The sequence below is a fragment of the Gastrolobium bilobum genome, unplaced genomic scaffold, assembly GCF_033153095.1.
Source record: "Gastrolobium bilobum isolate Gb01-03AN ecotype WA unplaced genomic scaffold, APGP_CSIRO_Gbil_v1 utg29451, whole genome shotgun sequence".
Classification (NCBI taxonomy): Eukaryota; Viridiplantae; Streptophyta; class Magnoliopsida; order Fabales; family Fabaceae; genus Gastrolobium; species Gastrolobium bilobum.
In genome coordinates, this window is record NW_026895166.1 from 8,572 (window position 1) to 32,500 (window position 23,929).

The following is a 23,929-nucleotide window of genomic DNA, read 5'->3' on the forward strand; positions in this document are numbered from 1 at the left end:
CTACTACTATCCACCAGTAGGGATAAATATCATCGTACGAATGCGGCATAACCAGGATGCTCATCTACTATATATATAGAGGCACCAATCCCAGGCAAGATCATCTTCCATCAATACTTGAACACTTTGAATACATATTGACTTAAGCATCGAAGTGCCTTGTAGGTACCTCCCCCACTCTCCTCAAACTACTCGCAACATCAGTTCCAGTCCAGACATCTCGTAAACCATCTCGCCAACCAACCAGACATCTCCCCAGCAGCATACCAGGCCAAGCCCATTCTCAGACGCTGCAAACTCAACTGTGTGTGGTTTAGCCCAATAGTTATTGGATTGATCATTAGCATCGTCTGTGGGAACGCTAAATTTCAACTCCCACACCAAACAAATAAAAGCATAGTTGATACTAGGAGCAAGATGAAAAAATCTCAGAATAAATTCAGAAACCAAATCCACTAAGCTTCCTAAAGGAGAACAACTTCATCTGTCTCCCCAATCTCTCCTCCACAACTTGATCAATCCTCATATTAGCAAATTATTGAATCCAACTTGCAGATCCTTGATTCCTTGAGACAACAAGGCTAGAAGCTAGAAAATCAAGAGAAAGAATTACTGGAACTCAAAAAACTACAACAACATGTTGTAGATGAGAGGCAGTCAAATCTGGCAGAAAGATGAGTTGAAAACATCTAACAACATAAGGAGCAAGCTCAACCTCAAAGAAAAAATAAGCAGAAACAATAGGAGAACTCCCATCCATGTAATAGCCAAATTTCCAACCATCACGTAGACCAAAACTCCCTCCCAAACCCAAAAACCATCTCTAAAGTGGCCCATCCATTCACCTCACAAATCATGGATCTACCCATTCTCAAAGATATAAAAATTTCCATTGACAAATACAACGACAAAGGTGATCTCCAAGAATACCTGGAACAGTTCTAGACTAACATGATGGCACAAGATATCCCATATGATGTTAGTTGCCATTTGTTCCCCACCACCTTGAAAGAAGTAGCTCTAAGGTGGTACTTAGTTTTGCTTCCAAACTTCATCCATAAAATAGAAAAATCTCTTTAACTAGTTTTTAGTACAATTTGCAACCAACAAGGCACAATACAAGTCCACTCATGCCAAGAAGGCAATCAAATTGGGATCTTGCGAGTCTCTGCTGGATTACTTGAACATATTCTTTAATGAAGCCCTCTTAATGAAAGACCTAGACCCCAGGTCTCGCTACATCTCATCTGATGGTCTTCAAGATGGACCATTTTCTACTTTATTGACAAAACAAAAGCCAAATACAGTTGAAGAGTTAAGGGTGAGATAAGAAAAATACATCAACCCGAAAAGACTACAAGCGATCTCGCGTTGATTAGGGCCAGAAACCAGAGATGGGTGATCACAAGAAAGATTTCAGAAAGGGATTTAGATATCCAAGTAAGTTCAAAGATTACACCCTTTTGGACACCTCTAAATTTGCATTCTCAAAGAAGTTTTTCAAATGGGATTCCTAAATGTCACAAAGCTTGCATCTTTTCACAAGAGGGACAACTTAGACAAATCTAAATACTACGACTTCTATGAGGGTTTTGGCCATGTAACTGAAGAGTGTTTGGACCTCAAAAATACCATAGAAATTTTGATCCAAAATGGGAAGCTAAAGCAATTCATCTTCAACTGCAATAAAAAGCTTGAATACAAGAATCATGATACAAGTCTTGAGTAAGACAGAAATCCCCCCGGAAGATATTACACTAAAAGAAGAAATTACATGCACACAAATTATCCGCGAGATGGTCAATATCGCAAGAGATCCCCTCCTCACAAAAGAAGACGCCAGCAGGAATAACCATCCGCACAACAAGAGGGACCTGTACAATTATAACTTCCCAACGATGCTGCTAGTATCTTGGGAATAATTTCAGGATGATCAGCCGGAATTGGAGAATCTTATTTCCATAGGAAGCAACATCTAAAGTCCACCATGACAGTGTCAAGTCACAAAAACTGTGAGCCACATCAAAGAAAGGCCTCCAAATAACTTTTTGATGAAGGTGGCTTTGGTGATATCATCTAGGGACACAATGACCCTCTGGTGATCTTATCGTTCATGGCTAACCTCCAGGTGAAGAGTGTTTATTGATAATGGAAGTTCTGCCGACATCATATTCTAGGAAGCTTCCAAAGGTATGAACATCCTGGAAGAAGAAATAACTTCATGCCAAACATGATTGCTAGGATTCTCAGAAGAATATGTATAAACCAAAGGCATGATGGAATTGCAAGTCACTTTTGGGATCCTCCATAGGAAAAAATCCATTAAGGTGCACTTTTAGGTTATTGATTTTCCTTCAGCTTATAATGTCATCATAGGCAGACCACTAATAGTCAACCTAGAGACAATTATTTCTATGCCTCACTTGCTTATTAAAATCAAGGATCCTCAAGTGAGAGTAGTTGACATTAGAGGAGAATAGAAATTGACTAGAAGTTATTGTGATGAGAGCCTCAAGGTGAATATGCCAGAGAAGCTCAGATATCATCCCGCAGAGGATAACAATGGGAAATTCGGTGTATATGACTGACTTAGACATGCGAGAAGAGCTGCAGGATAATTGTCCCCAACTAGATGGAGAGTTAAAAGAAATACAAGTGGGTCCTCATCCATAGAACATACACAGTTAGGGAATATTTGCCCCCAAATAAAAAACAAAAGTTGATTTCAATCCTCTTAGAAAATAAGGATTTGTTTGCTTGGACAACTGCTGACATGCCAGACATTGATCTTATATTATGTTTGCACCATTTTTCCATTGATCCCAAAGTCAAACCAGTGGCCTATAAAAAAAGAAAGGTGGCTCTGGAAAGACAAAAAAAAATTATCGATGTCAATCCTCTTAGAAAATAAGGATTTGTTTGCTTGGACAACTACATACATGCCAGACATCGATCTCGCATTCTGTTTACACCATTTGTCCATTGATCTCAAAGTCAAACCAATGGCCGATAAAAAGAAAAGGTAGCTCTAGAAAAAAAAATAAAAATTATCGATGTCAATCCTCTTAGAAAACAAGGAAGATGAGAGCTTGGAAGAGAAGATCGTTGTCCTTAGCTGGTAGAAAAGTGCTAGCTCATTCAGTGCTGCTTTTCCAATGAATGCTATGCAAACCAACCTTCTTCCCCTAGAACCTGTGATAAGATTGAGAAGATAACTTGTGGCTTTTTGTGGAACTCATGTAGCAATGGGAACAACTTCGACCATGTAGCATGGAGAAAGGTCTGCTTTCAGAAAGATATAAGAGGCTTGGGTCTCAAATCTATGAGAGATACTAACAAAGCTTTCCAAATGAAAATAGGATTTGGCATACTTACTAAAAATGATGCTCTTTAGGTGGAAGTGCTGAAAAGTAAATTTAAATCAACAATGATCCAATCCCTGAAATTAAAGTTTCAAACAATGATTCCAACCTTTGGAAAAGTGTGGTGAAAGTGTGGCCTGATGTTTTCTTTGGCCGAGGTCGCCAGAATCAACTGGAGCATATATATCTACTAATACTATATCGCCGAGAGCGGAACCCATAGCAGACGTAGCCAGAATAGTAGAAGAAGTGGTAGAAGGAGAATCCTTTTCACCAGAAGCATAAGGGGTTTTCGCCAAAGCTCCTTTCAAGTTAGCATTTTTCTTCATCCGAGCAAAAAAATGATGATCCATGGTTTTATATGAAAAATAGAAGAAAGTTAGAAATTGAATATATAATGAAGTTTAGAAAAAAAATAGTAATAGTTACTTACGAAATTTCCTTCGAATCCAGTCCGAGGAAAGTCCATTTTCTAAAATTAGGCGAGGAGAAATAGAGGCATTTTCCTTTGTTAATTGATAGTCTTTAAACCAATCATAAGTTACAGACTCGACATTCGATAAATTCTTCGGGTTAGTTAAGAACACTTTGGCAGAAGGAGTGTAATGAGCCCAGTTCCAAGATAAACGAAACCGAGGAAGTCCATCTTGATCTAAAAAAGAAGGTTGAAAGTGTTGCAGTTTGAGAAGAGGATGAAGAAGCAGATGGGGTAGAAGGGAGAGCTTCAGGAATGCAAATTTTGAAGTAATCTTCCTTAAAGTTTTTCAAATTATCCTCAAATATAGTACACCATTTAAGTCCAGGGCCAACTTTTAAAGAAACCAAACTGTAACGGGTACTTCCTTTCTCAATAGCGTTACGAAAAATAGCGAAAAAGCAAAAAAAATACCGGGGCAGAATAAGTAAACTTGTAAACCCGACAAATTAGTTCAAAAATTCTTAAGAAACACCAACTGTTAGGATGAACCTGAGAAGGGGCAACATCCATATAATGTAAGACTTCTGTTTGGAAGTCGATAAAAGGTAATAGGATCTTAAGTTCTGAAAATAAGCATTTGTACAGAAAGAAAAAAGCTTCATCACCTTGCCCGGAGGGTGAGCATATTCTTTCGTTCTCACCAGGAACTTCAACCTGGAAAAAAGTAATTATTGAGACATGGCAGAAGGGTACCGAGTGTAATTCCATTTGCAAAGCAATTAGGTTATTTTCGTAAGTTGAACGAAGTCTTAAAGCTTCTTCGTCAACCCATTCTAAATCCGTCAAGCTGGGCGAAAGAGCAAAACGAGAAACGGGAAGCGAGCGGTAAGGACGATTCCTCGGCACGTGTCTGGAAGGAAAGGCACAATTAGACTCCAACTCAGAAACTGAAATAATAGACAGTACACTGTTGGAATGGGGTTAAGGACGTAAAGATATTATAATTCGTCCTGAACCTGGAAAAGGAAATAAGGGGGCTCTACAAGGGCTAAAACTTTTATAACAAGGAGCAAAGTATTCTCCCAAAGAGAAGGTTTTTAAGTGATCTGAAACGTTTTCCTTATGAAAGATATTAGGTAAAGTATTGTGGTGGTTCATTATATTGAAAATATGAGCAGTGGTAAGGAAAAATAAAAGAAAAATATCAAAAACATAAATAAACAACAAGTTTTCTAGATAAAGAAAGAAAAAGAGGAGTATAGAATGATGAGTAAACTTACTTGGTGTAGTGTGCAACGATTATGGAGAATGAAAAGGGAGGCATAAGAAGACGTTGGCAACCAGAGAAAAAAATGCGGTTGAGAGAAAGTGAAGAAAAGCAAGAAGAGAACGAAAAGATGAAATGAAAATAAAGAGAGGGAAATGTAGAGATTAAAAGAAGAAGTATAAGGGTCGCCATTTTGAATTTCGAAAAGAAATGATTGAAAGGCGTCATATTGCGCCATTTGATAAGATCAAAATCAGACAAAAGACGACAAGTGGCATACATAGTGGCAGGGAACATTTAATGATAGCGTTGTTCGTCGCACCCAAGTTCTACAGATAAGACAAACCCATATTGACAACTCAGAGTATTTCATGTATAATACTCCAAGCTGGGGGGGCTTAATGTTCTGAGTTTGTAATTAATAGGCTTGACTAAGCATAAATGGGGCCCATACCCCAATAAGGTAAACCGACAATAGGAGCCCGGAGGAGGAGCCCAAAATATGGGTCTTAACCCATGATCTAGTCCTACACTTTGACCATGCCATGATCTCAATAACCATCTCATTGTTAACTATCCACGATCATTAGTAACCGTTAATTAGGCCCTATATAAGTATCATAAGCAAGTTAATAGAGATCAGACACATGCAATACTCGATGATATTACCCTGTAATGTTCATACCGAACAATTGTCAATTTTTTGGTGATAGGCTTCAAATGTTTGATGTGCACAAGAAAGGTGCACTTTTCTTAAACCTTACTCTGTAAAATTTGCTATCTTGTTGGTTCAGTTTGTGTAAAAACTGTTTCTAGTAGTTACTTAAACTATTTGTGTAAAAAATATTCAAGAATCAGTGGAACCTAACCTAAAGTGCCCAATAGCTTGGTTGAGGGGTGAACTCAATAAATCTATATGTCTTTTCTCTTTATCCCTCACTTTTAAATTTTGCATTTTGCATTCTTAACTCATTATTGACACTAAATTTGAATTTTCGCTGAAATACCTTGGTAATATTCATTGATTAATTGAATTTGTTTTACTAAGACTTGTTGATCCTATCTTTTATGAATCTGATATAAAAATGAATCTGAAATCGTGGTAGCAATTCTGTTATAAAGTTGTGAGCGGATAAGATTCTTTATTATGCTAGTTTAATACAGTTCCTGTTATTTTTAGTGGTCTGGTAACTCCCGCAAGAAATTTATTTTTTGTCTGATATACTAAGTGTAAATTGTATAATTCTTGATCCTTGTTTGATTGAAAGATCTGTTCTGCTTAGAATAGGTAAGTCTTGTGTTGATCATCTGATATAGCTTTGTTTTGGCCCTTGAATTCATAAGTTGTTGATTCAAAATAGTGGTCATATAGTGCATCAAATAGAAAAATAATAAGCTTTGGTTATTCTGTCTTCTGTGCTTATTTTGTAGCATCTTTAATTACTGTTATTTGCTTCATATATCAACTTTGAGTTTTCATATTGCACCAAATCAGATTGATTGTTAATTGCATACATAACCTATTGAGTGATCACATTATGTGATTTTTTTTAAGATTTTATTGCTACGCTAATATTGAGAAAGATGTTTGTTGGCAAATTAGTTTATACTAGCATAATAGGTTTTAGTTGTGCACAAAAGTTGCACAGTTCAAGGTTCAAATTATTTGGCACTTAAGCTTTCATATAGATCTGATTGTTTCATATTGGCCATTTAGGGACCTGATAAGAACAAATTGAACATATTAATATTGCTTAATTGATTTAAAAAAAAAGGTTAATTAAAAAAGGTGGTGGTGATCTAAGTTCGGTTGGTACTTATCAGAACTGTAAAGTTCATCATTTTCTAAGTTGGTCAAAGCTTAACAGTCCATTTGAAAAAGTCTTAAAAAATTGTAGAACACATATTCACCCCTCTAGGTGTTTGTTTCATATCCTCAATGGCTAGTGTAGAATATCAAGATTTCTCTAATCTTATAACTGCAGGCAAATGAATTGAAATGTGGGCAAATGTCCATAGGTTGCTGGAAGATTATAGAGAGAGTAATAATCTAAGAGACGAAAATTTGAAAGGAAGTGAATTATATGCAGGGTCAATAAACTTTCACGCCTCAATATCCACTGTCAAACCCAAGACACCAAACACCATCAATAAACTTTCACTAGTATTAGGTTGATTAGGAAATTTTGTAATTTCAATGGTACATTGTGTTAAGTGTTAACTAAAGAACAATATAAGAGGATATACAAAAAAAAAAAAAAAAGAACAATATAAGAAGATGGTTATTTTTATAGATTGTCTAGATTCAACTTATTATTAATTTAATTGGCAATTTATTTTTTATTTGTAAATTACAAGTTGTGTCTACTTCTGGCAACGAGTCCCTGTCCTCAGGAAATGTCACAAACTGGACCCACTAAGACTGATAGCATGTACTAAAACGTGTCATTTTGGCAATTTTTTTTGAAACGTGGCATTTTGGTAATTTATTTGGAAAATTGTGTTATTTTGGTTGTTGTTCCTTTCGTAAGATTCTCTTTATAGTTGTTTTGTTTTGAACTCAATGCAATGTGAATTTGGTTTCAAATCAAAATTACTTTCCAAATTTCTTTATAAATTAAAATACATCCAAATAAAATATTTTAAATATATTAATTCACGGCAACAATCTACGATGTTGATTATATGATTTGTCATCCTCAAATGTCATATGCTTTGTAAGAGCAAACAAGAAAAGATATAGCGATGTTATCTTATACTTCATGTGAATGTTGGTTGACTTTCAAAATTTAAAATTTTACAAAATCAAAATCATTTCCAATGCATAAGAGGATACCTTAGAACGGAATTCTTTCGTCAAGTACAACATAAATTTCTTCTTATAAATAATCTTGTTATTCATCTCATTTTATTTTGATTAAATAATTTTTTTTTATAATTATTGACAATTTTTACAATTAACTTAAGGTAACCATTTTTACATAGATGTATCAGGGTGTAGTGGAATCAAGTTTTCACCCTTATATGTGCATAATTAATCTTCGAAGTTCGATTCTAAATTTCAAAGACCACTTTGTCAAATAAAAATGACACGCATGCATGCGCACATACACATAAAGCACACACAGAGCGCATGTGCATTCGCACACTCACATACACGCATGTGCGCGCACACACAACACACACAATAGCACACACGCACATAGGGTATATAAGAATTAATCAATGTGGTAAATCCATTAATCATATCTACACCTAGAAAACTCAGTTTTACAAGAATGGTACAAGTTATTCACGTTGGCGCATTTTTAATTGTTGACAAATGATATTTCAATAGGCAAACATATAATGTCAATAATGGAGAAGGAAATTGTTGCGAGGACTTAGCCTTTTTGATCCATGCAATGTAAAAACCAAAAATATCACTGCTTTAATTATTTTGGCAAACTATGTACCAATGTAATGTGAGTGAAACACATATAGGGAGTGTATTTGTTCAAGTCGCACATAACCCTCATATGTGACTTTGTGCAAAAGCAAAATTGCTTATGGCACATGTTGCGCTATGTAATATGCACATGGTGGTATATGTGACTTGAATGCGCATTGCGAGAATGCGCATCATGCATTGTGTTAACATACACAAGTTTTGCATGCAGATATACGTGACTTAAATGCATATGCTCCCCATACGTGTTTTACTCACATTAGATGAGTAAATAATTTGCTTAAAAAATTAAAATGGTGATATATTTATTTTTATTTTTTTTGTATTCTGTCGATGAAAAGGCTACTATGGACTGTGGTAGTTAGGGATATAAATGGGATAGATCGGCCTACAGGGGCCTACGACCTAGCCTATATTAGGCCAGTCTTGACCTATTATAAATAGTCAAATAGAACAGGCCTAAACTTTTAAAAAAACCTATTTAGAAAACAGGCCATAGACTTTTTCATACATGTCGGGCATATAAGCCTGCAAATCAGCCTATATCATATTATTTATTTTAAATAAAATAAATAAAATTATTTTTTAATAATTTTGAATAATAAAGTAATATTATTTAGTTATTTTTTTAATAATTGAATGTTTAATAGGCTTAAACATGCTAACAGGCCTAGGCCAAGATTTTATTTTTTAAATATAGATCAAGTCAGATTTGTAATTTAGGGTTACATAAGGCTAACAGAACATGCCATGCCTAAGTGTTTTTACACAGATATGACCTATTTAAATCAAAGCCTAATCTATTTACACCTCTAATGACAGTACCTTCAACTGTTTTTAATAAGAAAAAAATAATGTTAACTCTCAAAAATAGAAAGATTTTTCCTCCATTGCAAATTTGAAAGAGTACAAAATGAAACTCTATGGCTTGGTCGTCATAGGAGAGTTAGGTTGCAAAAGTGAAATGTTATTTGGGTTTTTAATTAAAGAATATAAAGTTTAACATTAACTCCAAAAAAAGGAAAGATTTTCTTACGATTCCAACTATAGGAAATGACGGGTTTGGGATGGCGGCTTCAAATCTCATTCAGGGTGTGTTTGGTTCAGGATAAAAAAAAATTTATCAGGAAAATACAATTACTAGAAATTTGATGGGAAAATAAGTTTGATAGAAAAATTGAAAAAAGGTTGTTTGGTTGGCCAAAATTTGACCAGAAAAATTGGGTTAAATTTATTGAGTCTATGTTTGGTTAGAAGTAAAAAATTGATGGGAAAATAACTTGAAATTACGAAATAAACCACGTACAACTCGATTTGGTCCTCAACAGGTCTCACTTTTGTGCTATAGTAGTAGAGGGTATTTTTGGCATGTAAATAGTTCCATTTCTTCCATTAGCATAGGGAACTTGAAATACCATCCTGCAAAGCGTCTTTCTCAAAAGTGTTTTTTTCCCATTTTTACACACAAATGTAAAAGGCTAGGCAACACCGATGCATGGAAATTTTTTCAAAAGCTTTAACCAAACAAGAAAATCTAAAAAAGACACAATCAGATGCATGGGTAAATTCTACAAGAAAACACCCTTAAACCTTTTTTTATCCACCTGTTAATCGATGGAATCTAGCAAATCGATGGAATCGGGATAATCAGGCCGTTTCGATGAATATTTTTTTAATCAAAAGCTGCTTTTTCTACTGCATACTAGCAGATATCTGTTTTTATAAAAAATAAAAGCCATAAAAAAGTCAAAATCTTTTTAAAATCCAATTTTTTTTAAAATATTTAAATAACTTTACCCATATAAATATGGATAAAGGATTTCTCCAGCAATAAGTTATTTCCGGTGAATCCAAACCGATATTATTTTGGAACAAAAATTAAGATATTTTTATAATTCTAATATATTGCAAGATTATATTAATCCTTGTCATTATAATTCTTTAATCTTACAACCCAAAACGATGTCATTTTGAACTTATAGTTTATCCAGTGACTGGAGAAATACTTTTTCCTATTAATATTATTTCTAAAATAAGCAAAATATAACTTTTTAAGTAAATACCCTTTTTGGTTTTCAGCAAATTTCACGATGCCCGCTTTAGTTCCTAGTAAAAAAAAAGCTATTTGTTGTTCCTAAGAAATTCAAAATAGACTCATTTAGTTGAAATCATGGTCCCTTTCAAATTTTGAAAAGATCCACATTAGTCCGTCAAAATGACTAAAATGGATCCACTTTGAATTTTTTTAGAGACCATAAATAACCTTTTTATTTGCTAGAGACTAAAGTGAACATCGTAAAATTTGTTGAGGACCAGGCCTGTTTGATTGTGTTTTGTGTTTTTTGCTCTTAAAACTGTTTTGTAGAATATTTTTAAAAACTGATTTTTAGAATAAAAGAAGAAGAAAATCTGTTTGGTAAACTTGTTTTGAAAATAATTTTAAAAGTTAAAAAACAAAAAAATCTGTTTGGTAAATTTGTTCTAAGAACATGTTTTTAAAACAAAAAATAAAAAAACTCGTTTGATTGATTTTTTTTTTAACTTACTTTAAAATAATTTCTTTAATTATAAGTAAAAATTTAGATATATTTTTGACATCAAAATAAATTATATTACAAATCTTTTTTAAGACCAATGCAAATCATATTGCAAGTTTATTATAACACTTCGCAATTCTAAATCAAATATTAAAATATTAAATGAGAATTAAAGGGAAGGATTAGTGAAAATCCTGAAAAATAGGCCAAAATACAAAGAAAGGGCAAAACGGTAATTAGCCAACACGCAACCCTAGACAGATAAAAATTGAGTAGAAGGTCTCAGATGATAAAAATAACCCTGAAAATGGATTCCACAAAGAAAAATCGAGTGGATAGGCAAGTTTCAAAAAATTTGATGAATAGTGATTTTTTCGGTGTAAAATACTGCGGTATAATTGTACTGATAAACGTGAAAATATAATCAGTATTTTTAGGAAGTAAAAATATGACGTGGACGAGAAAAATACGTAAGTTATGAATTAGTGATTTAAATTAGGTGATTGATTAAAGTTAAATCACATGTGGAACCCACCTCACTTAAGTGGACCTTGCCACCTGGACAACACCACAAATCTGATTTTTCTGTCTCCTCCTTCCTCCTCCAAACCGTGCTTGCCTTCCATGGAAGAAGAGATTTGCTTCCAAAATTTCTTTTCCTCGTAACTCCTTCAATACACCTCCGAATCAAGAAAAGTTTGTGAGCAAAGTTGTTGGAAATCATCATCCGAACACAACCCACCGATTAGTTTCCCTTGAAATTCTCTCATTTTTGAGAAAAGGGCCAAAACCAGCCACGAAAATTGGAGGGATTTTTGTGATATTGAAGTTGTGTGTTCAAGCCATTGCTTGGAGATCACTTGGAGGGGTCCTAGGCCAAGCTTGTGAGTATATTTCAACACCTCTCATGGATCAATTTGATGATTTATTTTCATGAACCCTAAAGAGGGCTTGGTTGATTGATGTGTTTAAAGAGCTCAAATCGAAAATGTTTGTACATGAATGTGTCTTAGAATGATGTGTAGTATCCATAAATGCAATAAAAATTATTGATGAAAAATGTGAATTTTTTTAGAAAAGTTTTAGGAAGTCAAGACTTTGAGTTTTGGAAATGTGTTAGGATTGGATTGATGAGTTGTGGCGTGATTGTAGGTTGATATAATGGGATTGTATGATGTGTGAAGTGGTTAAAATTGGATTGAAAATCTCTTGGAATTGCCTTGGTGCAATTCGGCAATGTAGAGGAAAAAGTGGGGAGATTGTGTTGAAAAATTATTTGAAAGATGTGTTGTGTAATTAAATGGAAATTAGATGGATTGTGTGGTGGTTGGAAGGTTGGAAAATCAACGGAAAAATAATTGGTAGTGTTTAGTGTTAAATTATACATAGAGCAAAATATTAAGCAAAACGACGTTTAAAAGACGTAAAGTGAAAAACGACACTTGATATGGCCTTTCGGCAACCAAAGGATGCCTAAGAAAATGAGAAAGAAAAGTTAGAAAAATAAAATGCAAATTTACACTACTTTGGCCAAACCTACAAGGGTGTAGGGGTGGTTTTGATGTTTTTTGTGTTCTGATAGAATTGTCGTGTACTGATGATTCGTACATGGTTGTTGTAGGTTGCCGTACGTTGATTTGAACCCCGAACCGTGAGTCGGTGGATTGCCATTGGTCCTGGACCAAGTGGGATTGAGGTAAGTGATTGGAACAATGCTTGAATAATTGTTAACTTGCATGTGTTCGTATGAGTTTTAAGTAATTGAGAATGTCCTCTGTGTAGGCATTTCTGTTTAGTAACGAGCTCAGAGAATATACTGTTTTGGAGCTAAGTGGAGAGGCTTATTAAGGTAACCTCTTGGTACTGGGGCTTGATCCCCTTGTGTGTTCCACCATGCCCGTTGAGGGTGATGGTAGGAAATGTATGTAAGTAATGTAGAACAGCATGATCATGCATATAGTATGTATGTTGGTACATAGGTACCGAGTCTTTGGCCAGTAGACAGTTTGCCTTCGGGCGTTTCGGACTTCCACTGGATAGGTCTCCGAGAGGGAGTTCCAGTTGACCCAGGGTCGTAGTGTGTTATCCGGATAAGAGCACACTAGGAAGTCTCAGGTGTATGCGGATGGGAGGGGTACCTTGGTTGGATGTTCTTGGAACACGCCTTGGATGAGACCCGTAGGCTTATATGCCAAGCCATTAGGCAGGGCGTTGCGTGATATTAGTAGCTACCATTCCAGCTTCGTCGTATTTTATATTCCTATGATCCCCAGTTTCTCTAAATCCCTTGCTTTATCCCGTTTTTCAAGATGTTGTTTTATATTATTTATATGCATCGAAGTGAGCCATTGGGCGGAGTATTCTCCAGAACCTCTGGGTTACTGAGATATATTCGTATATCTCACCCCGTCTTGGGGGCATTATTTCAGGAGGTAGCAGTGGCACAGGAGCGGCGGGCAAGAAGCCCGTAGGATGAGTCGTGGGAGGACTTTATGCTTTTGCATTTTGATGGCCATTGGGCCTAGACTAGATTTAGGGCATGAACATGGTATTTATTTATAGGATGAGTTTATGTCCATATTTGTTCATGCTATTTTGCCTAAGTCTAGATACAAGTATTTTATAGCATTTGGAGATTTATGAATTATGTTGTAATTGGATAATTGTAAAGATTGTATTTGGACCTTATGTAATTTGAAGCATGTGTAATACGATGAAAGGGCAATAGGCCTATTTTAAGATTACGATTATATGTATGTTTAGAAAATGCATGTAAATGGACATTGGTGATTAAAATAAGTTAAGGAAAAATAAAGTGAGCAATAGGGTATGAATTGTGTAATAACTATAAACTGAGTTGGGTTGTAAGTGCCCCAAGACATTGTTGGTCCTTGTGTGTGCCACCCATTGTTTATTAGGTACATTTGAGATATTAGAAAGCATTTGCAAACTTGGGGATTTTTGTAAAAACAAAGGAAACTCTAGCGAATTTTCTGTAGAATTGGCAGAATTTAGGCAAATTTCGGGAGAGCGTATCTCCCTCCACAGAGATCTGATAGGGACGTGTCATACGCCATTTTAAAGCTTGATATGTCCTCTACATTGTGTTAAAATTTGAGAACTTTCTGGGTTGCACTCAGCCCTGTAGAAGCCTGTGAACACGGACTGTCCAGAACGCACCTGTGCAGGGGCTGTTTCTGGCAGTTTTTGGGAAATTAATTCCCGCTTCGTTTCTCAGTCAAATTAAGTTTATGATATGTCAAATTGAAGGTTGAGGTGTCTAGTTTGTTGTATAAAAGTTTTAGAGCAATTGGTTGAGTGGATTTTCTGCAGTAATTCGTGGAGTGAGGGATGTTTGAAGCTGTTTTGGGGTTGGTTAGCAGTTTCGATTGTCCAACTTCAAACGGCGATATCCGGAGCAAATAAGCTCTAAATAAAACGTGTGATAACTTTTTAGAGAGGTAATTGAGTGTAGAATAACATGTCAAAAGATGAGACGAACACGAAGAAAATTGAGAGAATGTAAATGAATATACCGAACCATGTTCGAATAGGTAGAAAACGTAAAAGTGAGAAATTAGCTAAGTGAGTTTATGAGAACCCCTTAGTGATTTGTATTAAGTAAAATAAGATATAAAAATAGTTTAAACAAGTATTCCGCAAGAGTTTACAGTTATGGTCACAGCTTTTATTTATTACGCTTTTTACGATTTTAAATGCTCGCGTAATAAACAGAAAAAGTTTACTCGCATTTTTATAAATGAATTGCTGTGATTGTAACTGCGCTTAATATCATAATTAATGTTAACAATACCTGTGTACAACGGGCTGTTACATTTATCATTTTAAGATCCATAAGATTACTATATAAGTTGTTATCTGCCAATTTATAATAATTGTAACGAACCAAAGTTAATCAAGTAAACGATGAATATCTTAATAAACAACACATATACAAACATAAAATAAGGTTTAATGTACTAATAATCAACACATACAAACATCTAGTCACTTGAAAATTGATTATCCAAAAGTAAAGCCTATTATTTAACAAATCAAATCAGATAATCTAAACTGAAGAGTTGTTATGTTGTGCCCACATCCAATTTGCTATATGATTACAGTATGCTGCCATTTCAGTTGCACCTTCATAAGATAATCTTGATAAGTTATCATCATTGAAACTTGCCTCCTCAATGTTAGAAATCTCATTCATAACCTCTATTTCTGCAGGATCCATGTCTTCCCACATTCTAAACAAATCATCACGTAAATTCCACTTGCGTATGTAATTATGAATAGCACAACACGCTATCACTATGAGTCGCTGCCTAGAAGGTTTATATGGAGGCATTAACTTCAAAATAGGAAATCTGTTCTTCAAGACTCCAAAGCATCGCTCAATTGTCATTCTTAAAGATGAATGCCGATAATTGAATATCTCCTCACGACTTCTTGGTTGTCTACCTCGACCATTGTATTCTTGTGCGTGATATATTTCGCCTCTAAAAGGGGGAAGGAAACCTCCTGTGCAAGGATAGCCGGAATCCACAAGATAGAACATACCTACATCAATGGAGTACACATTAACATTGAATATAAATTATTTACTTCATTAACAAAAGACAAATTCAACAATATAATATTCACCTCTAGATGGCCATGGAAATTGTGCATTTGGATTGGTTAATGAATCAACGAAAACTTTTGCATCGTGTGCACTTCCTTCCCACCCCGAATACACATATGTGAAATACATATTGAAATCACAGATACACATGACATTTTGTGTGACAATTGTCTTTCTACCTCTACATGATGTTTGTTTCTTAGCGGGAACCCATGCACTTATATGTGTGCCATCAATTGCATCTAAACAATTTTATAGTCGCAAGAATCCAAATAAAAACAATTAAAAATTAGATAAAAAAATAAAAGAAAACATGAATAAATATCGTAAGCAATAAAGTTACATACCTTGAACCAAGGATAATATATTGGATTATTTTTTATTCTGTCAGGCAATTCTTTAGACTCTTGTTTTATCAGCTCTTTTCCCAATCGGCATACTACTCTTAATACCTCCTTAAAATAACGAGAGACTGTTTCTGTAGAATGCTGAAAGCGATCTGAAACCACTCTATGGCGAACATTATGCCCAATTATGAATAAAAACATAGCAACTTTTTCTTCCACAAGCACATCCCTTGAGTCACTTAAGTAACTTTTTCCCCTCAATTCATTGCAAAAATTAGTAAAACATGTTTTTTCCATTCGAAATAACTCGAAACAAACTGTTCCAGATCCATTTAATATCTCAGTAACAAAGTCTCGACCAGTTAATATAGATGTTCGAACCTTAGTTTTATTTAAAAATTTCTTATTATAATCACAAACCATATCAATGATGCATAGCTCAACTAATTCATCATCACTCGAATCTAATGCAGATTCATCAAAGCTACAAACAGCATTTTCTGATGTAGAATTATCAATATCCATGAGAGCAACAACCTGTCATATAATTCAACAAAAGAATACTAAGATTGTTAGAAAAAAAGTATCTACACTTCCTAATTAATACAAACACAAGTTATTTTTCAGTTCTTAACTGTATTAGTCTGCTCTAACAATTTAATTTGCAGATCTTGAGGTTAGAGTTTTCCCATTATGACTACAATAAAAAAGGAAGAATTTCAGCCAAAGATTTTGCCCTGTCCTTCGTTACATCAACAGACATCAATCACATAAACAAACTGTTGGATAGGGTGGACGAATTAAACAGTGACCCACAACTGAGAGACATTAGAATTACATTCGAGGAGTTCCAAGCTTTCTCAGAATTGCGCAAGAAGTTGCAATCCTTCTCTTTGGCCATATTCAGTTATGGAAAAGTTAATGGGGTGTTGACAAAAACTGATTTTCAAAGAGCAGCATCTCAAGTACTAATACCTCCCAATGCCAAAAAAAATAAATGTACAGTAAGCTATTGACCAATTATAATTCATGAATAACATTTTATGTTGTGTTCATGCAGGTATGTGGCATTTCTATTACAGATAAAGTGGTTGACATAATTTTTCACGTGTTTGATGCTAACTGTGATGGAAACTTAAGTTCAAGCGAGTTTGTGAGAGTTATACAAAGAAGAGAAAACAATTCGTCATGTGTTGGATTAGGGGGTTTGTTATCTTGCTGGTTGAACTGTGTAAACTGTTCATCATCTAAGCTTCAATTTTGATTGAGTCCGTTCATAAGCATATATCTTCACCTCTCAGAAACTAAAAGGGAGGGTGAGATATGCATCTTATATCTACTGTAATGAATTCAACCACATGTAGCATCACTAGGGAAAATGACAGAAGATTCATTGCCGTAGCAAGGTAAATTTTCTATGACAATGTTATAGCAAATTTAATTAGAATAACCCTAAAGGCATATCCTAAAATTAGAATAGCCATGATAGCTCATATAATCAACCACATAGGCTGTATATTTTAATTTTACTACATATAGCATATACTCATTAATAATGTACCCATCATTCATACTAATTACCTATAGGAATTCTCTTAATATAGTAACCATAGTTACATCCAAACCGTATGGAACATAAACAGGGCAATGGCTGAAAACATCCATATAGATAATGGGGGTATGAAGTTGAACAATGGAAGTGCAATCATATGAATTCCCTACCCAATTTACTGAAAAATCAGCGTGCCCCACTAACCCATAAGAAGAAATTGCATGCTACAAGATGTAAAATATATTAATAATCCCCTCCCCCCAACCAAAAAAAAGAAAAAAAAAAGAAAAAAAAAAACTGGTGAAATCTTAATAGAATTAGGTTAATGAAAGGAAAAAAAAATTATTTTTTCTTAAATGGTTGTTATTAACAACAAAAAATTCAAACTTCTCCAGAAAATTCAACACAAACCTATGAATCAATCAAGTAAATGTAACCACGGGACTAAGAGAGAGAGAAAAGCACTTACCAGAGAAGAGAGATGTGTGAGTGAGGTTGCTTTTCCTTAGAGGAGTGGGATTGTTGTTCAATAGCTGCAACTATGCAATATTCACAACACAAACACTGGTTCCGGTTTCGTCGCGGACATTGCAGTTGGCGATGTGAGAGGGGCGAGCTGCTATCATCGACGACCAATAAAGAAAATAAACAAAAAAAAATGAGACGAAGAAGAACAAGCAAAAACCAAAATAAAAGACAATAAAGAAAAAGTTCAAACCCAAGATGAAATAGAAATCTAAGGTGTGAAGATGAGACTGAGATGCGTGCAGGTGGAAGGAGGATTGGGTGTTCACTGTTTAAGATGAGATGAGACTGAGATGCAGATGAGATACAAGATGGAAGAGTCCAAAGAGTAAAGGATTTTTAATGTATAATAAGAGGAAGGATCATTTGACACCGGTGTCAAATTTGAAGTTTAACACCTCAGAGCCGTTAGATCAAAAAAGATCAATGGTATTATATGTTTACAAATCAGAGTTGTTGATCTTTTTTGATCTAACGACTCTCAGATAAAGTGTCAAACTTCAAATTTGACACTGGTGTCAAAGAATCCTACCTCGTATAATTATTTACAATCTTGTCATTAATGAGAATTGGATTTTCTCCGTGTTTTTTTGTTGGTTTGAGAAGAAAGAATAGAAAACTAGAAAAAAACACCTAAAATGTGTTCTGTAAATTCTATTTTAAAAACAAAAGAAAAAAACCTGTTTTTTAGATTTTTTTACAAAACATCAAGTATCAAACATATTTTTTTGTTTTTAAAAAAAAAAAAACAGTTTTGTAAAACACAAATCAAACAGACCCTATTAATTTTTTTTTTCGTAAGTCCATCCGTTCGCCCTAAAACGCTCTTTACTAATTTTTTACATAGCTGCATATCCGAGACCGCCTTTAACTATTTTTTCTATTAAAAAAAATTGAACTCTTTCCCCTCACTATTTTACCGTCTCTTCAACAAAACAGTGCTGTGTCTTCCTCACCTATTCGTCCTCATATTCCTCCACCGTCGCCTCCGTCTACGTTTTCTTCCTCCGCCACCGTTGCATCTGAGCAATCCATATAACTTATGTATGCCGTAGCTCCTCTCAGTCGCTTAATTTCTCGCATATTTTCAATTCCTTACTATTGCAGAGAACCTTGCTTCTCCTAAAACCAGTTGAAAAAATGAAACCACCTTAACCTGTTGTTGTTCTTACTTTGGTGCTTTATGGGCTTTTTTTGTGTACTGCTTGTTTGTTCATTAGATAAGCGTGAGTCATGTGTATGCATAAATTGCACGCTAGGTGTTTGATAAAATTGATGGTTCAGATGCATCCCTGTTTAAAGAGTGTGTGCTATTGCTTTCTCATGTTCCTCAGTTTCGCTCCGATGTTTAAGTCAATCTTTGGTGTTTAAAGAATTATTTGAGTCCTATATTACAGACTTTATGGTTAAGTTATATTATACACTTACAATGTGAAATTCTAACATAACATCTTCATGCTTCAGCAATCAGCACTCTAACTCTTTCTCTATATCGCCAAGTTCAGTTCCAACCTTTGGGAGCAATGAGAAGACCCAAATCGAAGGACTTTCGGAAGCAACAACGAGTCTCAGAAGAGAACGAGATAAAATTGTTGGACTCATGGATCCAAAATCAGCAACCAGAATCGGGTTCCAACCCTATATCGCTTCCTCCTCTCCCCAAAAATGCCCCTGTTGGGCGCTTCGATGACAACAGCTTCTCGCGCTATGCGGGTGTGGCGAGGTTTGAGCAGTTGCCACTCTCCAAGAAAACCAAGGATGGCTTGCGAGAAGTCAAGTTTGTCACCATGACCGATATTCAGAGGGCTTCTCTTCCTCATGCACTTTGTGGCCGTGATATTCTTGGTGCTGCCAAAACTGGGTCTGGAAAAACCCTTGCTTTCATTATCCCGGTGAGTGCTTCACTTCAAAACTGGGTCTGATAACGTTTTGTTTTTTTTTGTTTTTTTGGTTGCTTCGTATAGTGAAGGAAGAAGGATCCACTAATATTGAATTATTATTGGGGGGTTTTTTGGGGTTTGATTAACGGTGGATTGTGACTGATAGGTGTTGGAAAAATTACATAGAGAGAGATGGGGCCCTGAAGATGGGGTTGGCAGCATCATCATATCCCCTACAAGAGAATTAGCTGGCCAGCTATTTGATGTGTTGAAGTCCATTGGCAAGTACCATAATATTAGTGCTGGCCTGCTTATTGGTGGTCGCAAGGATGTTGACATGGAGAAAGAACGTGTCAATGAGCTCAACATATTGATCTGCACACCCGGTCGCCTTCTACAACACATGGATGAAACTCCCAATTTTGATTGTTCACAGATGCAGGTCAATATAATCTTCCTTTTTTTTTTTTTCGTAAATGTAGAATAGATAAACCTCAATCTGACTTTGAAATGAGAATTAAAATTAAGTAATTTTATTTACTCAAGCTCTGCTTCCTTATAATACTTTGGTATGCCAACCTGGCTGGCTGCTGGCGTCCTGGACAACCTTCAGAAAATTTTGCTTACTTTTTAAAAACTACCTAGGTGATTTAGTTAGTGGTTGAAGTAGAGTATTTATGCATTAAGTTTACATATTGTTTAGTCCTTGGAAAGCATGAAATATTAATTTTATCTTCCAAAGCATAAATACCTTTTTTTTTTTTTCGGGAAAATCCAATCATAAATATGTATCATTAAATATTTTCTAGATATAGCTAATGATTGGGTGGGCTTTCTGGATACAGATTTTGGTACTAGATGAGGCTGATCGTATTCTTGACAGTGGATTCAAGAAGGAACTAAATGCAATCATCTCTCAACTACCAAAGCGTAGACAAACCTTGCTTTTCTCAGCAACTCAAACGAAGTCAATTCAAGATCTTGCAAGACTTAGTTTGAAGGATCCAGAGTATCTGAGCGTACATGAAGAGTCTGTGACTGCCACTCCTACTCTATTGAAGCAAATTGTGATGATTGTTCCTCTGGATCAAAAGTTAGACATGCTGTGGAGTTTCATAAAGACACATCTTCAGTCAAAAACACTTGTCTTTCTTTCTAGCTGTAAACAGGTAATTCCACTTTTCTGTCCTGTCTCAAGAAATTCTTTTACTTGAAGGAAGTCTTATGTTATAGGCTTGTATTATAATTTTACTGTTATGCCACCTGAAATGTTTTTCCCATTGGTGGTTAGCCAATGCATGTCTAGTCATAATTTTCAAGAATTTTTGTGCAGTCCAAGGAAATGGAATTTTATTTTTTTTGATTATTGAAACTTGAGAGTTGTCTAATTAGTTTGATATTGAATGCCTAAGTAAATAATTGCTTTATTGTATTTGTAACTGCAGATTTAGTCTGCATGTGATAGGGCCGGAGAGTAGTTAGTTAGAATAGTTGTATTTGGGTGGTTAAAGTTGTTACCCCTAGGGAATTAGCTTAAATAGGAAGAGATGGTACAAGAGGGGGCATTCTGATTTGCTATAAATTTGGAACTAAGCATTAGCTCTATTGTAGAAAGAGGAAACACTTGGAAGGAGAATTCTCTAGTCAGGTCTCTGTTTGTAGTTCCATAAACACTACGGAAGTATTCTTTCTCTTTTCATTTCTCTGTTTTTCTCATCTATCTCTCTAAATGCTCAGAATCTGTTTCTAGGCTCCTAATAATTTGGTCCAACCTATTGGGTCTCTTATTGGGATATAGCATGAATGGGGATTCGGTGGTGTTCTTGAAGAAGGTGATCAGCTATCATGAATTATAGCCTCTTTCTAAGCTTAACCAGAAGCTGCATTGGTCAATGAAGAGACAGGGCATTAGTCTTGGGTTAGAGGAAGATTACAAACAATCCATTCAAGAAGAGTTGACTTCGCAGCCAAATACACAGGGAACAGAAACACCACAGGGCAACAATTTAGAGAAATTTTTTGGGCTGTTTGTAAGTAGGATAGATAAAAAATCTGAGGGCAATGATAGGGTCATTAAGGAAAAGGGAGTCATAGAGGATTTGTGGATAATGAAGATAATAGAATACCAAGACATGGAGATTAGAGAGAGAAACACTCTGATGTGAGTCTGTTACGGTTAAGCCAAGTAACAAATTGGGAGGATGTATTATGAGTCAACAGGTGGTTGGTAGAGTATATTCTAGAAATGGGGCTCAACAGAATTCTGTTAGGGGCTTGGAATGTGATGGAAAGAATGGAGGATAAGTAGAGACAGCATGGAAGGGTCTGGGTATCTGGAATTCTGGGATTGGCTAGGCTTGAGAGAGATTCTAAACCTCTTGACTTTTTACCTCTTTTCCCGCAATTTCTTGCATTTTCCTTTTTGCCTTTTCTATGTCACTGTAGCAGAGGGTCAATATTGTCATTTGAGTCTATTTCCTCACTTTTCCTTTTGTTGATTGGATACTTTATATGGAGTACTTGAGAGTGAGACCACTGTTACACTTTTCGGAGGTAAATACGCTCATTTTTCTCTTTCTCGTGTGAGCAAACGTATCAAGTGGTATCAAATTGATACAACCCATTCCAGTAACAGTAAAATTACAAAAAAGAAAGAGCAATGAATTCTGAGAAAGTTTCCAACATCTATTACTGAAATATTTCTCAGGAGTACAAGAAAGAAATTGGTTCAGCCAATAACAAGGAATTCAACATAGTTGCATCTGCTAAACTAAAATCCAATGGAACAAACATGATTGAAGACTACAATGAAGTAAAGACAGAAACGATAATGAATAGTAATTTGAGAGGCTCTTCACTCTTCCTATCCCAATGACTCACACTAGATTCCAGATGCCTAGACCCTTCCATGCTGTCTCTACTTATCCTCCATTCTTCCCGTCACATTCCAAGCCTTTAATAGAATCTTGTTGAGCCCTTTTTCTAGAATATTCTCTGCCAACAGGATACCTGCTGACTCATAATATATCCTCCCAATCTGTTACTTGGCTTAACTGTAACAATACTCTCTCCCAAAACTTTCACCTTGTCCTCAAGGTGAGTTTCAGCCCTCGAGAACCTTATGTCACGATCCCATTACTTGAATTGTATGGATCCACATATGCAACAAACATGATAATTTCCAGTGGGATCCCACTCCTCTTGAGCTTCCCGCCTAGTGGATCCCCTCAGTTCTGATGACTTCTTTTCAGCCTTGGTAAGCTTTTCTTCCTTCCTCTTTTGCACCTTTTCTTTAATCTCCTTGTTCCTCGACTCAACCAAGACCTCCACATTCTTTAATTTTTTATTCAATTCAGAAATTTTATCTTTCAAGTCAGACCTGTACAGTGATAAAGCAGCCAAAGAATCTACTCCCTTGTTATGTCCAATAAGCAAAACATGTTTATTCAAATCTCCCATCAGTAGATTTGAAACCATAGTTTTAATGTCACCACCCGAGAGAAGTTTGCTCAATTTATCACACCAAATTACCATAATCTCATCTAAATTAGAATCATCAAGTGGAATTAATGAAATACGCAATCCAGTATGACCTAGTGCTTGCATTGCAATAGTTGTCAGTGTAGAAGTTTTAGAATTAACCACATCAACCAGGCATCTAAGTGTATTTCGGAGCAATATTTCTTGCATTGAAGCTATTCTAGACAAATAATCTGCTATTACATATCCTATAGCACATGTTGAGGCACAAACCTTGATTTATGCATTTGAGTGGAGGTGGCAGTGATGCCGCATTTGGACATTCTGTCCTACTCCATTCTGTTTTTGGTGGCAGTTCACAGCACAAATCAAGATGATTAGGGTATGTGATGGGGTAAAAAAATGGGTCAATGGATCCCAGATTAACCTAGCGAGCTGGATTACGAGTCCAAGCACTCGGACAATCTGATTTATGATGACCTC

The 23,929-nt window shown here is 35.4% G+C and overlaps 2 protein-coding genes across 6 annotated transcripts in view; one reads left to right on the plus strand and one right to left on the minus strand.

The window, feature by feature from the left end:
- Positions 1–14,983: 14,983 nt before the first annotated feature.
- On the minus strand, positions 14,984–18,394 carry LOC133296740 (uncharacterized). 4 transcript variants are annotated; one of them, XR_009749543.1, is made up of 4 exons: positions 18,280–18,394; positions 18,031–18,177; positions 16,645–16,706; positions 14,984–16,546 (listed from the first exon to the last, which is right to left on the minus strand). XR_009749543.1 is itself a non-coding variant. In XM_061495803.1 (4 exons), exons 3-4 carry the CDS (start codon positions 16,532–16,534, stop codon positions 15,881–15,883), a joined length of 549 nt encoding a protein of 182 aa, XP_061351787.1. In that variant the 5' UTR covers positions 16,535–16,546; positions 18,031–18,177; positions 18,280–18,394; the 3' UTR covers positions 14,984–15,880. The 4 variants fall into 4 exon arrangements, 2 of the variants coding, with proteins under 2 accessions (XP_061351787.1, XP_061351779.1); XM_061495803.1 differs by lacking the exon at positions 16,645–16,706 and having other exon boundaries at positions 14,984–15,904; positions 16,010–16,546; XM_061495795.1 differs by lacking the exon at positions 16,645–16,706 and having other exon boundaries at positions 14,984–15,598; positions 15,683–16,546.
- Positions 18,395–19,002: 608 nt separating this feature from the next.
- The window catches only part of LOC133296726 (DEAD-box ATP-dependent RNA helicase 32), a 13,378-nt gene continuing 8,451 nt past the window's right edge, over positions 19,003–23,929 (plus strand). The window contains exons 1-4 of one of the 2 annotated variants that reach the window (XM_061495779.1): positions 19,003–19,130; positions 19,551–19,978; positions 20,133–20,408; positions 20,812–21,135. In XM_061495779.1, coding sequence (XP_061351763.1) covers positions 19,610–19,978; positions 20,133–20,408; positions 20,812–21,135 — 969 coding nt within the window. In that variant the 5' untranslated portion in view covers positions 19,003–19,130; positions 19,551–19,609. The remainder of the gene's footprint in view (positions 19,131–19,550; positions 19,979–20,132; positions 20,409–20,811; positions 21,136–23,929) is intronic. The other variant, XM_061495784.1, reaches the window with a different exon arrangement.

Excerpts from the sequence above, each read along its gene's own strand:
- LOC133296740 (XM_061495795.1), bottom strand. The coding sequence starts at position 15,812 with ATGTGTATCTGTGATTTCAATATGTATTTCACATATGTGTATTCGGGG. Across the intron at positions 15,599-15,682 it reads ATTTCCATGGCCATCTAGAG|GTATGTTCTATCTTGTGGAT; the intron begins GTGAATATTATA and ends CCATTGATGTAG.